A 16,606-nucleotide genomic window follows, 5' to 3' on the forward strand; every position below is an offset into this window, starting at 1 on the left:
GATATGGAACATGATGTGAAAAACAAGTCTGCAATTCCAGGTCTGACAGACCAGAGATCAGTACAGCTTAGAAATTCCCTTAATACAGAGCAGAGAAATCAGCAATATGCTGGACACCAGACCTGCACGACTGGAAGTGGGGACCCTGCTGTAAAACATTAAACCATTTCCCGCACTATTATGTGCTACCATATTATACACTATAGTAAAAAAAATGATTTTAAAGGGGGAAAAATTTACTTTTTTTTTGATGCAAGATTTAGTTATTTTACTTATTTGCAGTTTACATGTAAATACATGTAAATGTATATGGTGAGTAAAATGATTCTGATCTATATACTCTACATGGCCAAAGGTTTATTGACACGTGACCATCGCACTCACACGTGCTTGCTGAATATCCCTTTCCAGATTTAGTTTCCCCTTTACTGTTATAATAACCTCCACTTTTCTGAGTAGGCTTTCCACTAGATATGGGAACATGGTTATGGGGATTTTTGATCATTCAGCTGCAAGTGCTTTAGTGAGGTCAGGCACTGGTGTGCAGTCAGTGTTCCAGTTCATCCCAAAGGTGTCCAGAGGGGTTGAGGTCAGGGCTCTGCACAGGACACCTCGAGTTCTACCACCCCAACTTTGGATAACTATGTCTTCATGGAGCTCTCTTTGTGCACAGGGGCATTGTCATGCTGGAACAAGCCTGGGCCTCTTATTTCCAGTGAAGGGAAATTGTAATGCTACAGTATACAATATACAATTGTTTGTTTCCAAGTTTGTGGCAACAGTTTGGGGAAGAACCATATATGGGTGTAATGGTCAGGTGTCCACATACTTTTGGCCATATAGTGTATAATTGAATTTATATAGTAATAGCAAAATAATTCCAATTATGTTAGGAAAACTACATTCGTTACTTTGTGGTGACGATGACCTACGCGACATTATGGAAAATCAAATAAAAGAAATAAAATAAAATAGAAGCTAGATATAATTTAATAAAATCAAATGAAACTCTTTATCACCATCCATTTTAAGATGCTCTACCAGTTTGTCTAGCTCGGGTTGTGTTTTGGCAGCTGGATTTTTCAGCAGAGTATTTTTTTTTTATTTTTTATTTTTTCCCTGGACTTTTATTTTGACCAGAGGTTTTTATTACTTCCTGTTGAGGCGCCGCTTCTCATCACACACTGCATGAGGGAAGCGTGGTGTGCTGTGGGCAGGTAAACACATTACCGTTCACGGAGCGGAGACGGTATGTTCATGCTGTGTTTAGGGAAAGAAACTAAGCAGCTTCGATATATTCTTCGATAGCGATTAGTTGTGTAGCGTTTGAGCGGCAGAGTATCCGCGGTGATCAGTAAGGACGCGGTTCACCAGAACATTCGACACAGTAGCCGACTCAGTACCGTAGCGGCGCGGGTTCAGTCCCGAATGCCTCCGCCTGCTCTCTCCTGAGGCACTGCACAGGATATGAAGTAATACCTCATACGCTCTATTTAGTGCACTACGTAGTCGGTAGAGAGGCATTTGAGGCTGAGTCGCGGTTTTGTCAGGTACGAGTCCGGGTAAGCTAAAGCTCGGTTAGCTAGCATGTGCGGTCGCTAGTTAGCTGCTCAGCTAACCGCTAAGTTACTCATTTCATCGCGAAGCGTGTAAAGATGATTAACGGGATATCTGTGTGTTTTCATTGTCTCTTTTCTTTAACTTGTGGGAAAGTTTGACCCTTTTGGACGACTCGAAATGCGAGTTTAATAATACCGGAAAGTTTCTGTGTGTCGGTTAGTGTTTAGCTTCTTCGCTTGCGGCTGCTTGCTGTCTAGCCAACAGTTGCTATCGCTGACGTTAGCCGTTAGCTTAGCTTAAGTTAGCTAACCGTTTGGTTGGTCAGCTGTTGAGCTCTAACTGAGGAATTTACGCCACATTTAGTGGATATCGGATTCTTTAAAAGTGTGAATTAGTATGAAAAAATAAATAAGTTACTAATGTTTGTGAAAGCTGAAAGTGCGCAGTGTCTGGACTTTGCCTAGCATTCCTAGTCTTTGTTTTAAACTGGTCACCTTAACAGGCTGAGGCAGGCGTTTTACCCTCTCTACTAAGATAACTAGTCGATTTTAACAGTCTTTTCTCGGAGTATAGTGTGCATCAGTGCACACTGGAGATCTGTACGGTGTAATTGTTGACGCAAAACCGAAAGCAGTGTGAGTGGCTGTGATAAAAGGGAGTTTTTTTTGGCTTGGAGCCATCAGGAGCAGGATAAAGTACTGCGCATTACAAATGCATTAAACAACAGAAAGACGAGGAGCAAGTCGAGGTTCTTGCCTCTACATGCTGCCATGCCACCGAGTCATGACATGAGTATATGTTTATTTTCTGTCCAGTTGTTTTTAAGGCTGTTAGATTTCCACAGGGAGGGGTTGAGCATGGTGTAAGCCTACACCAGCCCAGGCCATGTTTGGATGGCTATATTTAAGCAGCTGCCCATGAGCCTGCATGATAGTCTTACAGTTAAACTCTTAGTGTCTACTCTTTTGCTCCTATTTGCACCTGTCACTTAATGCTTGTTTGTGAAAATTGCTTTGTACACCTTCTTTTTTTTTTCTGACAAAGGCACCTCATTTCTTCTTTTCCAGACTTTTCTACTTTGTACATACATTATTTTGTATATACTGTTTATGATGACTTCAGTGGTTGCTGACGCCACCCGAGGAAATCGGGACAGAGTGCAGCCACAGACCTCACACACCTCACAGCCACAGAAACAGATTCAGGTAGGCACCCCGTCCATCCACGCAAACAAAAGGGTCGCAAAAGCGTGTGGGACATTTCCACATATGGCCGCGGAAACTCCTCTGGAGTCTCACGGCAATAAATTGTCCAGAGGCCAAAAATATAGCTCCAATTATAGAGGCAGCGCTAGTAATATTTGTTCAGAGAGATTTATCTCTACATTTTTTTTCCTTTTATCTAGGCCACAGCAGAACAGATTCGTCTGGCTCAGATGATTGACAAAAATGATGCCGATTTTGAGGGGAAGGTCAAACAGGTGAGAGCAGTCAGGTGTGATTTCATTAACCCAGTCATATACGGATTCTTTTTCTAGCTGAAGCTTGTGTGTGTCTTTTAGCTCATTGAGGTCACAAGCCGAAATCAGGACGAGTGCATGGTGGCTCTTCACGACTGTAACGGGGACGTCAACAGGGCCATCAACTTCCTGTTGGAAGAGGTTCCTGCCAAGGTGAATGGCATATGTCCTGGCTTGTTGAGATTTTAATCATTTTATGACACAAATGTTTTTATTTTTGATTTCATGAGTCACTGAGTGCCATTCCAAGAAATGTTAGAGATCAATATAATACTTCCGTTAATACTCCTGAACGAGCTTCTGTTACAATGCTGCTATGATGCCTTTGCCAAACGTTAACTTGATCTGTAGGTGTAACCATGGTAGCTATATTGTAACTATGACAATGCAAATTGCAACATTAGGCCATTATTGTTTACTCTGCGTGCTGTGTTTGGTCAGGACTCCTGGGAGACGGTGGGGAAGAAGAAGAGTGTGGGTAAAGAAGGTGTAACAGCAGAGACAAAAGAGCGAAGGGTTGACAAGGAGGGCAGGGGCCGTGGTGGTCCAAACAGACGCGGTCGTGGAGCCAGCCGCACCCAGGAAGGTGTGTAGTACACAAGTTGGATGTGTATACATGTTTGAGTATTTTTCAAATGTCGTATTTCCGTATAACAAGTACGAATGTGCAATTTGTTTTTGTAGGCCGCACTGAGGAGAACGGGTTTGACTCGACTCCAGGAGAAAGAGGAGAGCGCGGGCGGAGAGGAAGAGGGAGAGGTTAGCATGCACGTGAACACACACACACACGCACGCACGTGAACACACGCATGCACGTTGGACTACCTAAGTAATTCACACACCTGTCTATTGTCTTAGGCTTCTTTGGGGTTATGCCAATAAATCTCTATTACATAATCCTTTGAAAACAGTTCTTCTTTCTTTAAGCACTTGATGCAACCCCATTACAAATTAAATATAGCCAGAGCTTAAACTGGTACAATCATTGGACAAAAATGCTCTGAAATTTAACCCTGAAGTCTGGACAAATAAGTTTTGATAACACTGTTTTCAGCCAGGACCCCACAGTTGGTGCTCTGAGCTGTGGAAAGGGGGTTGTTGCAATGTTGCTATTTGTGTCGCGCTGTAACCGTCATTAGCAGGCCACACGGTCAGAGGAATGCATTGAGTAGAGCAGCTGCAGCCAGGAGGAGACTCGAAGGGACGTATGATGAAAGCCAGGCAAAGAATAAGAAATAGTGGCAGTGTGTGTGATGTCCACTTTAACTTCCCTGGTGTTCTCCGTTAAGAATATGTGCCTTTTATTTGTGAATTTTGTATGTGCAGGCCTTTGTGAAAGAATCTGTAATTTGTGGGATTGATGGAAATGTAAAGTTTTATAGGGCAAAGGTTGTAGGTTGCACATTGGCCTTTGCCACTTCTAAACTGCTTGCAGAGAAACCCCAGTGTTTGGTATTCTGTGATTAACCATGTCATCTTATCTGTATTTAGGAGCAGGAGGGAGAGGAAGAGGCCGAGGAGATGGTGTGAATAGGTTCTCTCAGGGAATGGGGTGAGTATAGGTTATCTGCCTTACTTTGCCTAAAAGATGTTACTTCTCCTCCATAGCCTTATCGCTGTCCCTTAGCAGTGAGGAGTGATTGTAATGTAAAAGCAACCTTTCTAGGTAAAATATAGATATGATGTACAAGCATTAATAGCCCACATGGTCAAAAATTGAGGCATTAAGCCTAAATTTGTTCACAGGATGAATCTTGCATGAGTTGACATTTCCAGTATGCTCTGTGTACATCAGAAATGTGTAAACAGTTTTTAAAATAGTAGCCTGCTTGTTAGGAAATGTTTGGGAAGTAACTAGCTACAAACTACGAGACAAAAAGCTTGACTAGCAACATCCATGTCACTTCTGGTAATAGCTAATTACAAAAAACATTTGTTAGGTTAACCTTGGTTTAGTAAAGTAAGAAGCAACACGCAATGGAGTGTACTGTTATAGAAAGTAATCAGTGTTGACGTCCCAAAGTGTGGTGTTCCTCTTTCTATCACAGTAAACGACAGTGTATGTTTTATTTATAGTTACGCTTAATGTTGTGGAATGTCTCTGCAAGAGGTTAGTTACTGTTATCACTTATGTTATAAGAGCCGTGCTGTTATAGAAAATGTATCGCACAAATCAAATATGAGAGTTCAGCAGCACTGTGCTACGAAAACCAGTAACCACCTTGTCTGTATCTTAAAAGCTGACAGAAAGCAGCCACATAACTATATTATATATTATGAAAATGTAGTGTAGCTTTAATCAGCTCTGTTCCATTACTTTTTTGATAAACTAGTTTAACTAATTACTATCTACTTGATTTTGAAAACTCACTACTGAAAAATGTAATTAATCTAATAGCTTTGTTAGCAATGCTACTGTTCCATTCTGTTGATGGGTAGCTAGGCTAAACAATCGAAAATACAATCGGTCTTTGCACAGGCATCAACAGTGATAGTTTTCTGTATAAAAATTTTAATCCTGTCAGCTGTCAGTTGTTGACTGCTATGTTAACTTCTTTTTGTTTGTTTGTTTGTTTGTTTTTGTTATAATCTCTTTTGGCATAAATGTCCCAATAGATAAATATTTATATAAATGGGAGGAATTGCTCCTAGAACAGTGGATGTAACCAAGTGGTGTTGGACTGCAGTCCTCTAGCACCACAGCACTCCTGAGTTTAGCATTACACTACTTTTAATACTAATAATTTAAGTACTCTTTCCACATATGTGGAAACAGAAATCGTATTAAATGTGTGTCATCCTTTCATCTCTTTGGGTGTGCAGGACGTTTTACACTGCTGATTACACTGGCTCTGCTGATCCAGGAGAGACGGCCAACGACACTACTGATGGAGCAGGTAAGCTATTCTCTGTCTCAGTTTTTATAGGAATCATGTCCATAGATGTAATAGAATGATCTGGTTGGTTGTCTGCATTTGGACATGTGGTTTGTGTGTATATTTAAATATCTCAGACATTGCTCTGTACATGTTAGGAAACTGGAGAAACAACCTGGAAGACTGGGCTGCAGAAGACTGGAATGAAGATGTAGGTGACTTAATTTTTTGCTGTTTTATCGTGCATTCATACTAGCAAGCGACAGAGACAGGCGACTATTTATTTTCTATATACAAGCGTGATACCGAGCCCCGTTTCTGTGACAGTTTAATCGAGGTTTACTTAATCCTTTGCAAATATGGTATGATGTGGTAAAGCAACAAATCCAACCGACTGGCTTGAATGATCGACATTACGATGAGCAACGAAGCTTAAAAGGAAGTAGCGGAAATCGTTAGTGCCTCTGGTTGGTGTGTGTTGCTAATCCAGTTAGAGAGCTTTGCTAATCTGCCAGTGAATCTTGTACAAAGCCTAGCATGTAACTTGTTAGATTAGTGTATTATTTAATTTGTGTATAGCTATTAGCATTATCAGCTATATAAGAAACGACTCCCATTTCTCATTAACAACAAACGACGAGAGCTTTGGTGGTGTGAATGTAGGATTATTGATTTTTTTTCTTTCTTTTTTTCTTCAGTGTAGCATGTTTAGCCTCTGCTTATGTATGACTACTTTCCTTTTTCTTCTAACAGCTTTCTGAGACCAAAGTGTTCACTGCCTCCTTTGCGCTTGCTTCCCAGAACCACGTAACACCTGGACAGGGGTAAGAGCTCTGCTTCAACACATTAAAACACTCCGGCATTTTTAAACCTAATCTCTATCAACCCCGTATGTAGCATTTGGGTGATTATTACAGACATGAAAGATTTCCCTGTACTGAGAACCGAAAACCTGCTGTCTCAAGCCTCACTTATAATGGAAGTCTAAGGGCAAATGTTTCCATCCTGCAGGGTCGATCTGAGTTCTCTGTTGCCAAAAGCGGCAGAGGTGGACTCTGATCTGGCTGGGTTGGAGCCGTCGTCCCCAGAGCCGCTCACACAGAGCCTGGTGTTTACCAACTCTCAACAACACACGGCTCGCACACAGACGCACAGCTATGCCTCAGCTGCTGCCAACAGCTATGCTTCTGCCGCTGCTGGCACCTACGCCCACGCCGCCTCGGTGAGCACACACACTTAGAAGACTTATTGTGGCCTTATTTATCTTATTTATAACAGTACATACTTTTGAGCTACTTAGGATATTTTTCAAAACCGATTTTAAAGTCTCATACTTGCGATGTTTCTGGCCTCTGTTGTAGGAAGGAATTGTTAGCATTATATGTGATGTGTGTTGCCAGTCATTTCCAGGTTTATTCATTTTGCACCAAGCCTAATCTTTCGTTTTCCTAATTGTTAACGGAGAAATGATTATTCAGCAAGGGCTTTTGAACTATAGATGGATTTATTGGTAAACCCACAGCTTCGAGCATTTGCACATACTGTTAGAGGAAGCATACACATCACTCGATCTATGCAGATATTTGCAATTATGCTGAAATCTAATATGCAGGCTGTTTTAGACTGAAAAGGGAACTTCCATTCTGAACCAGCTGGAGCTTGTCTGACTTTCATATAGTTAAAAAACGAAAGCAATGCACATCAGTACTGCATTGCTCTATTTGTCCGGGCAAGTAGACAGTGATCAGTCTATAGCAGTTCGTTACATATTCCCTGCTAGGGCTTTTGGTTTTAAGAAATAAAAAGGGATATAGATTTCTAGGTATTATCACTAAATTATATTTGTTTCTCTATTATATATTTAATGCTTGATTATTTTCTGATGATTTATTTCACTTTCTTTCCTCCCTCTCGTTAGTCTTTGGGCTCCAGACCACCTCAGCCTGATGTACAGAAAACTGAGCCAGTCAGTGTCCCCCGCATCACACCTCTGTCCAATCAGACGCCGGTTGCCCTGACTAATGGCAGCCCTGTTGGAGAATCCAGTTCTCCTCCCCCTGCTGCACCTGCAACCTTATCTTTGAATGAACCCAAAGCTGAGTTCCCTGTTACAGTGACTCACAGTGAGTAGCAACTTAAACACTTAAACAAACACATTATATATTTATAAAACTGCTGCATTCCAGCTTTGTCACATCTGTCGCTGAACTCAAGAAATCAGAGGCTTAGCTAGGGGGTTATAACATAATTTAAATAATATGTCCATGTAATGCCCAGGGTGAACACTAGCCTGGGACAAGCAAAGTCTGGGTTATCAGGTTTTTGTTTGTAGTTACCTGGCTGGCAGGTGGGTTTAGTGAACTAGTGATACGTTTTTTTTTTTTGTTTTTTTTTTTTTTGCCCCTCCCATTCCTAACTCATAGCGAAAATGTCAGCCAAATACATGCTGTTGTTGCATTAAGGGAGATCATGTGCCACATCAAAGCCATTATTAGGATAGATTAAGGACTATGGCAGTGAAGAATTACAGGATTCGAGTCTGCTTTCATTCGTGTGTCAGCCATAATGGTCTTGGAGTTAAATTACATTGGCAATCTGTTGGCTTAGCTAATTATGTTTCCTGGCAACCAAAACAAGCACGCTGTCGCTTTCTCTTTTCTGATAGATCAGCTAATGAATTTAATGATTTGTCCATACCTGGATATAGATGCACACACTATAAATTAATGTTAAATTAATCATGAGTTATAATTTGTCATTACTGCAATTGTATTGCAAAAGCTGAACTGTCCCATTCATGCAGACTAGCATTGTGTTTATGGAACAAACCTTACCTTACATTTAATTGGTTTATTGACACAGCGTGAACTTATGAGTGTAGTGATTTAAAATTATGGATTGAGATTACTAGTTTAGAAATGTATTTTTGTTTATTTTGTTTGTTTAAACAAATGTTAATTGAATTTTGAAAAAGCACTGATGCACTGTAGAGCTCAAATTATACTCCATTTTGACTGCCTTATCCTAAGTTTTTCAACAGTGCAAATAAAAAGATTTTTAAAAAACTCATCTAAGAAGTTTTGGTTTAAATTTTAATTATTGTGCCATACAATATTGTGGATTATTTGAACCAAAAGCTAATGTTTATATAGTTTAAATAGGCTCTGTTGAATGTCTTACCTGTTTCTTCCCCAGTGGATCTGAAGGCCCAGCCTGACCCCTCCCCCATCCTCAGTCAGCTGACCCAGCAGCAGAACTCCACACTCCTATCGGACCTGCCGGCTCAGGGCCGAAACCCTTCTCCTCCTCTGCCGCTTCAAGACATCAGTTCGCCTGTGCTGAAACCCCTCGGCGAGACCAGTGCCCCTGCCATCGCAGAATCCCATCAGCCCAAACAAATCAGACCCCAGAGACGCAGATTGCCCCCTCCCTCCAAAGTAAGAGTCTGAAATGTGGATGTTGACGTCTTGTTCTTCTCAATAAATACTGTACACTTTGCACTTGGTACTGTGAGCCTGATAAAGGTGTTTAGCACTTCGCAGCAAAATATTCCCAGGGTAGCTTCCTGATAGGTGCACATGGTGTATTATACAGATAAATTACGTTTAAGGAAATAAGGATGCAATGAGTAAAAAAAGGCTGAAAAAGTGTTGCTGTGAGGATGCCCTGTTTGCCGATATTTTCTTTCAGCTAATGATGAGCTTAACTGTGGAAATAACAATTTTGGTTCTCTATAAATTAATATATGTTACATTATTGTAGCATGGGAGATTGAGTTGCCTATATGGTTTGGTTAGTTTTATTGGAGATTTAAAAAAAAAAAAAAAAAAACATTTGAGTAATTCAGAAATTGTCTGGATTTCCAGATACCTTCTTCAGCAGTGGAGATGCCAGGCTCTGCTGATGTGTCTGGGCTGAATGTGCAGTTTGGTGCTCTGGATTTTGCTTCTGAGGCTGCTGTAGAAAGCCCTGGTCAGTCAGAAATCAGCCAGGAACCTGCTCCTCCTGTTGCCCAAACCCAGAGCAACCTGTACTCCAAACCCAGCACTGTCAGGTAAGGGCATGTGTCTGTGAAACTGTGCAACTTCACTAGTATAACCATAGCTTTAATTGCTAACCATCATTCTTGTCCTTTCAGTGAGCCAGTGGCTGGTCTTCCTCCTGCCCTAACTACCGCAACAATGGAGCCCAGATATACCTCTCCCTCTCTGGGGTTACCCACAGCCACAGCCCCTGCACCATCCACTTCCTCCAGAGCAGAATCTTCCAGTCTACACAAGGAAACCACCACCACCACCTCTGCCACCCCTCTGACTGTAGGGCTAACAGCAATGCTGCTTATCTTAATCCACATGTCGCACTAAATATTTTTGGCGTTACTGAACTGATTTTGTGCCTTAACTCTTATTTTGTTGTCAGTGTGTATATTTAAAAGATAGAAATGCTGATTTTGACTTGGCTAATTTCTTAGAGATCACCTTTTTGTAAATTCAGTGGATTGTTTACTTTTGCCCACAGAATGGATTCAGTGAAGTACGACCCTCCAGTACACAAGATGGTATGTCATTGGTGCTAAAGCACCAACTCGCTATCAAATCCAATCAAAAAAACCTTCCTTAGTACTGTAATTTACTAATGTAGTGACAGACTAGTCCAGTGAGCAGTATAGTAGATTCTGTTGGGAATTAAACTGCAAGTATGAATACCCCATGAGCTAAAAATAGTCAAGTTAGTTTAATGCACAGGCATTTGAGGCTGATTACACATAAACTAGAAGGAAGGACTGACCTTTGCATGGATTTAGACTTTCAACACATTGTCTGTCTTTGTAGCTGTCCCCTCAAGCACTCCTCAGTCCATGTCTACAGCACTGTCCTCTGAGAACGGCATGGCTGCTTCATCCTTACCATCGTCCTCGTCGTCTGCACCAGCCCCAACACCCAGCACCGCCCTTCCCTCCCTCAGCAGGTAAATTCACACCACATAGCTGTTGTACTACTGATGTATTTTTTGACGGAGAATCTGAGAGAAAATTCTTTTTTTTATTGATAATTTCTCTTCCATTTATTTATTAATATTTTTTTTATTTATTTAAAATTAGTCATGTGAGCAGTGGAACTACATTAGGATCTGCTGCACCTGCCACTAGTGGCCTCAGTGTAAGTACTTTTCTCTTTTTGCCATTGCCTACCCAGCAGCATTTGTATATGGTTTATTGTTATATGGTGGATGTTATAGTGAAGTGCCCCCCCCCCCTTTACTCTCAGGTGGCCAGTGATGTCAGCGGGAGTCTGTCTGCCTTCTCAGGCTCAGTTCTCACCTCAAGTGGCCTGAGCAACGGTGCACCAGGCCTGTCTACCAACGGCCCCTCAGCTCCATCCACAGGACGGTCTGCACCAATGCACCAGACTGCCACTGCCACCACCACTGGTGAGTAATGCTGACATAGATGGCCATCTCCCGTTATTCATGCAGCAACAGTAAATCTAATCTCCCTGTAGTTATTTATAAGTGCTGAGTCTCTTTGTGCGTCTCTCCTCAGGCAAAGCACCACCCAACCTGGCTCAAGGTGTGCCTCCACTGTTGGCTAATCAGTACATCATGGGACCTGGAGGACTACTTCCTGCTTATCCCGTAAGTCCAGCCCAGTTTTTTTTTTGGTCACCACGTTTTTATTATTTACTTTTCAGCTCTTTTAAGCTGACCTTTGTATAATGGATTTTTTTTGCTTCCTGTCTGTTGTGATGAGCAGGTTTGGTGTGGTGTAATATAAAAACAGTCTTTTTTTTTGTCTTGTGCCTTAAAGCAGATCTATGGCTATGAAGACTTGCAGATGATGCAGTCACGGCTACCTATTGTAAGTATTTTGTGGTAGTGGATAGTAAGGTAGTTGTGAGAAACTGTGGCTATCATATTCCAGATGCACTATGGAAGAAAATAACTTGTTTATACTAAATTTACATTTTTAAAACATTGCTGATGTGTATAGGTTGCTTTTAGATGCTGTGCATGATTGGTATGTTGCTGTATTTTGTGTTTTAGTGTTTGTGTAATAATTTGTTGTGACTCTTCTCTCTGTAGGATTATTATGGAATGACTGCCTTCCCTGGTACAACAACCCTTGCTGCCAGAGATGGAGGATTAGCAAACAACCCTTACTCAGGTGACTGTCCATCTTAGAGTGTCACATTTGAAAATGCTCTTACAAGATGTTATAAATATTTTGCAAAGTGCTGTGTTGCTGGCTGACTTCATTTGCTGTACTTTTTTTAATTTTATGGAGTCTGTGTGTAATCTTTGTTCTCATACTGCACTCTGAAGGTGAAGCTACCAAATTTGCTCGTGGTGATGCGCCCTCCCCGGCACCCACCACCAGCCTCTCATCGGTTGCCCCCTCGCAATCTGAGCCTGGCACAGTTCCTCCCCAAACACAGGCACCACAGAACCCTGGCCAGGCCTTCCTGAATCCCCCTCTGCCCCCTGGCTATGGCTATACGAGCCTGCCCTACTATGCTGGCATGCCAGGTGTGCCCAGTGCCTTCCAGTATGGCCCCACCGTCTTCATGCCACCTGCCTCAGCCAAGCAGCATGCACAGTACCAGCACCAGGCTGGTTACGGAGGACATACCTATGTTTCAGGTCAGCATCACTCAAAAGGGACTGGTTAAACATTGCATTTTAGGAAGCATAATCCTGCATTGCCTCTCAATTAGGAACATCTTTATGTGTGACTTTAATAAGTAGCTGGTTTTGAAACTTTTTCTATCACACAGGTTTTGATGACCTGTCTCAAGCTCATGCTGGAGGAGATTATGGGAAAGGATATGGCGGCAGCTCTCAATCACAAGCCAAGCCAAGCAACAGCACAGGAAAAGGTCTCTCACACATGCTTTCTTGTGTTACTCAGATATAACTTCCTGAGTTATTTTGGAGTGTCTCAAGACCTAATTAAATATAAATCTTGGCAAGCATATTGACATTTTCCCCCTAATTGATGATTGCAATATGAGGAATAAAAATACAATGACCGCTGACTTAAACATGCCTCTCCACAGCACCTGGACTTTCAGGCTCTGCCAGCTCCGATCTTGGTGCAACTGTGTACAGCAAGACACAGGTAAGAGATTTTTTATATATATATAATGTATATGTTTAGCACATTTCATGCATAATTACAGCTCTTAATCTGGATCTGTTTTCTCCAACCTAAATGAATCTTAAAGAAATACACCAGTGTTTTTCAACCTATCCTTCATCCACTGGGATGAATTTTGTCCAATAAATGTCGAGTCCAATCCATACATGTTAAAATTATGTCACTACATAATGAAAAAATATAGGTATAACTGTTAGACTTTCAAGATCTTCAGAGAGATATGAGAATATGTTACCAACACCATTCTTATGCTGAATATGCCAACTTGCAGATAGGTTACAGTTACAGCTGTGGTAGCTCAAGATCCTGTTAAACACTTGTTCTTTAGGAACATTTGACCTTTGAGACCGAGTGGAAACCTGTTTTTCTGTTTTTCTTTCGAACACAGTCATTTGATAAACAGGGTTTCCCCACGGCGACCCCAGCAACGTTCAGCCTTCCCTCTGCTTTGGGAGGCACTGGACCCCTGAACCCTGGAGGAGCCCCTGGCTATGCCCCTGCCCCTTTCCTCCACATCCTGCCCCCCCATCAGCAACCTCCCTCTCAGCCTTTTCACCACCACATGGCCCAGGACACACAGGTACACACACCTTTAAACTTGGGTCTAAGCAGAAATTAACTGTTGTTCATTTCTACCTGGCAAGGAAATTTACAAACTGTGTCCAGCATGGTTTCTGTGCACTGTGCGTACTGCAACAGAACCATTCGGTTTGAACAATTTAATGACGTGAGACTTTACTGATTACATTTACAGCCTCTTTCTTAACATGCAAGGGCAGAAAAAAAAAAATGCCTGAAGTGCTCTGTACTGCCATTCGTTCAGCAGCAAATATAGTTTAGTACAACTCTATTGGCTATCAAGGGATTTGGGAGTGACAAGAAGTGCTACTTGTTTATCATATACACAGGGCACCATGTGACTCCATCATGGCTGTAGTTTTTCTTGGGTACCTCATATTCCTGATTTGGCAACATTAAAGTTCACATACAGGGTCACGAGTACATCATGAAAAGATACCACAGTTAGACTCAAAACAGGGAAAGAAGTCTATGTAGTGTAGGTGTGGTCTGAACATATGATTTGGATGTCTTTTGCTCTGTGCAATGCGAAGACTCTGATTTGCTAATCACAGCTCCTCACACATTAGCAGTAAAGCTGAAGGGTAATTTAGCTCTTGGATTTAGTTCCACATTTTACATTCTCTGAATGCAAAACTAGAGTGAGCTAAAGTGTAATGTGTTTTTTTTTTTTTTTTTTTTTTTTTTTTTTTTTTTTTTTTTGGTGGGTGTGTGTGATTTGTTTCCTTGAAGGCTCAGCGCAGTCAGTCCAGCAGCATGCAGAAGAGCCAGGGCAAGTCCAACTACAGCAGCTCCCCCTACTGGGCCAACTGATCTCATACTGGAACACAGTCCAAATCTCATTCTTCAGTCCTGCTGCTGGCTTGATATGCACAAACACACACACACACACACACACACACACACACACACACACACACACACACACACACACACACACACAATCTCTCCCAGATCCCCCCTCCAAAGTTTTCCTCTGCCTATTTCTTTTGTTTGGTTTTTTCCTTCTCCAAATTTGGTTTTTCATGTAAAATATTAATGTAAGTATTTATATATACTGTAAATGTTAAAGCCGAACATGAGTTGTGGTCGCGCCATTTTATTTTTTTGAAGGATATTTTGCTTTTGTTTACTTTTTAAAAACTGCAAAGATGTAGCGAGAACGGAAAACTTTTGAGGATGATGGGGACAAATGACTTCGCAATGAGTGGTTGAGATGTGAAAGATGACAAGGAGGAGGAAGTCAAAAGATGGGGGGGCGGATTTCAGGAGAGGTTAATTTTAAGGGATTTAAAGCATTAAATGCTTGAATTGTTACACAGTGGGCTATGCCACAGTAAAAGGGAAAAGATGTCTGCCGAATACTATTCTCCTTTCCACTGGCTCCAAAAGTTAACACACAAAGACCCACAAGTTTTATATTGAACTCCTGTTGCCCTCTAAATAAAGGTTCTGAGCTATTCAATCCTTCGATTTGTTGCAGTTATTTCTTTCATGAGTGTGTTTGTGTTTGCAGACAAGCAGAGTACAAATGTTGAGAACAGGTTTCCTACACAAGTTGGACAAATGCAATTATTAATATTGTTATTAATGATTTAAAAAATCAATAACTATGTTGTTGGAAATACCAACTCCCAGTCACATTGCTGAGTTAAAAGGTGAATTTTTTAAAAAGACTTAAAAAATTAAAAGTACTCTGGTTAAATATTCCATGTAGTATATTTTAAAGCCATTTATGATTAACAGAACAGAATCGGCAACAATGAGACACTAGTTTCAACAAGTTTGCTTAATTTTTTTTCAATTTATCAACTGATACACGGAGAGAGCAGTGTAAATTGTCCACACACATCAAACGTATCCCCACCTCACTTTACCAGCTCTGATTACTGGTTAAAAAGTTCTGTTGAAGGTTTCAATTATCCTTCCTAAGTGGCAGGTTTATTTAGCACACACAAACCCTCTATAACATCTTCAAATTTCAAATCCCAGTTTCAAAATCAGAAAAAATTCTCATCCAAGTCCTTTCCTGTTGTTGATTAGAATAAACATGCTAATTTTGTTTGTTTTTCTCAGTTCTATACAACTTGCTTCCTTATAAACTGTATTCTGTGTTATTTGTGTTGTGTTATTTTCTTCTGATATCAGGTGCATTTTTATAATCCCAAGCTTTTGTGATTTATTTTATTTTTTTTTTCATTTATTTGCTTCAACATGTTGATTTTCTGATAGATTTTGTTAGTAATATTGAGAAATGCACTCTATTAAAAATAATTATTGCAATTAATTATTCTGATGCCCCCAGAACTCATTGAAACTGTCCTGATATGAAATGATGTGGGAGTATGTTTGATTGCACTGTTTATTTCATTAATTTCAGAATGATTTGGTAAATTAAACTTTAAACTTCATTTTTAAAATTTTCTAAAGACAATTAACATGAATTTACTTTTATCTATGTATTTTACCTTAATTACTAACATTATGTATAAAACCATATATCTTTCAACATCACTTACATGATACAAATGCAGTACTAAGGTAGAAATTTCTCAATGTTCAGGCACCATAAGGACATTAGCAACTGAGTCTTATCTGCTCTAGTTTATAATCCTCTATCATTTTATCATCTGTTTTGCTTTTCTTTCTGTGTTTCTTTTTCATTTAATCATAAATTTTGTAGGGTCTGATAAGGTTCATGTAGTGTTTTGAGCCTGCAATTTTGTTCATAACCACAAGAGGGAACTAAGATTAAAGTAAAAACATCCTATGGTTAAGAAGAACTTGTAGATCAGTGTGTCAGTGTAGAATGGTAAAGAACGCTGGAAGCACACAGACAGGCCACATCCAGGTAAATCACTTCTGAAGTGTACAGGATGTCATCTTGCAACGCACTGCTTTTCAGATTTCCTCTCG

General features: G+C 40.7%; 1 protein-coding gene across 5 annotated transcripts; it reads left to right on the forward strand.

Moving 5' to 3' along the window:
* Positions 1 to 1,125: 1,125 nt before the first annotated feature.
* Positions 1,126 to 15,155, forward strand: ubap2b (ubiquitin associated protein 2b). Of its 5 annotated transcripts, none has more exons than XM_034306605.2 (27): positions 1,126 to 1,217; positions 2,628 to 2,765; positions 2,966 to 3,040; positions 3,122 to 3,232; positions 3,521 to 3,665; positions 3,764 to 3,838; positions 4,571 to 4,631; positions 5,903 to 5,976; positions 6,114 to 6,166; positions 6,709 to 6,779; positions 6,967 to 7,177; positions 7,874 to 8,078; positions 9,151 to 9,392; positions 9,822 to 10,009; positions 10,094 to 10,271; positions 10,474 to 10,513; positions 10,788 to 10,923; positions 11,057 to 11,114; positions 11,223 to 11,385; positions 11,498 to 11,589; positions 11,762 to 11,812; positions 12,037 to 12,118; positions 12,277 to 12,594; positions 12,729 to 12,830; positions 13,011 to 13,072; positions 13,500 to 13,691; positions 14,423 to 15,155. In XM_034306605.2, exons 2-27 carry the CDS (start codon positions 2,670 to 2,672, stop codon positions 14,501 to 14,503), a joined length of 3,162 nt encoding a protein of 1,053 aa, XP_034162496.2. In that variant the 5' UTR covers positions 1,126 to 1,217; positions 2,628 to 2,669; the 3' UTR covers positions 14,504 to 15,155. The 5 variants fall into 5 exon arrangements, with proteins under 5 accessions (XP_034162496.2, XP_034162498.2, XP_034162497.2 ...); XM_034306607.2 differs by having other exon boundaries at positions 11,765 to 11,812; XM_034306606.2 differs by having other exon boundaries at positions 1,149 to 1,249.
* The last annotated feature ends 1,451 nt before the right edge of the window (positions 15,156 to 16,606 follow it).

This window comes from Pangasianodon hypophthalmus, chromosome 8 (genome assembly GCF_027358585.1).
Source record: "Pangasianodon hypophthalmus isolate fPanHyp1 chromosome 8, fPanHyp1.pri, whole genome shotgun sequence".
In the NCBI taxonomy this organism is placed as follows: Eukaryota; Metazoa; Chordata; class Actinopteri; order Siluriformes; family Pangasiidae; genus Pangasianodon; species Pangasianodon hypophthalmus.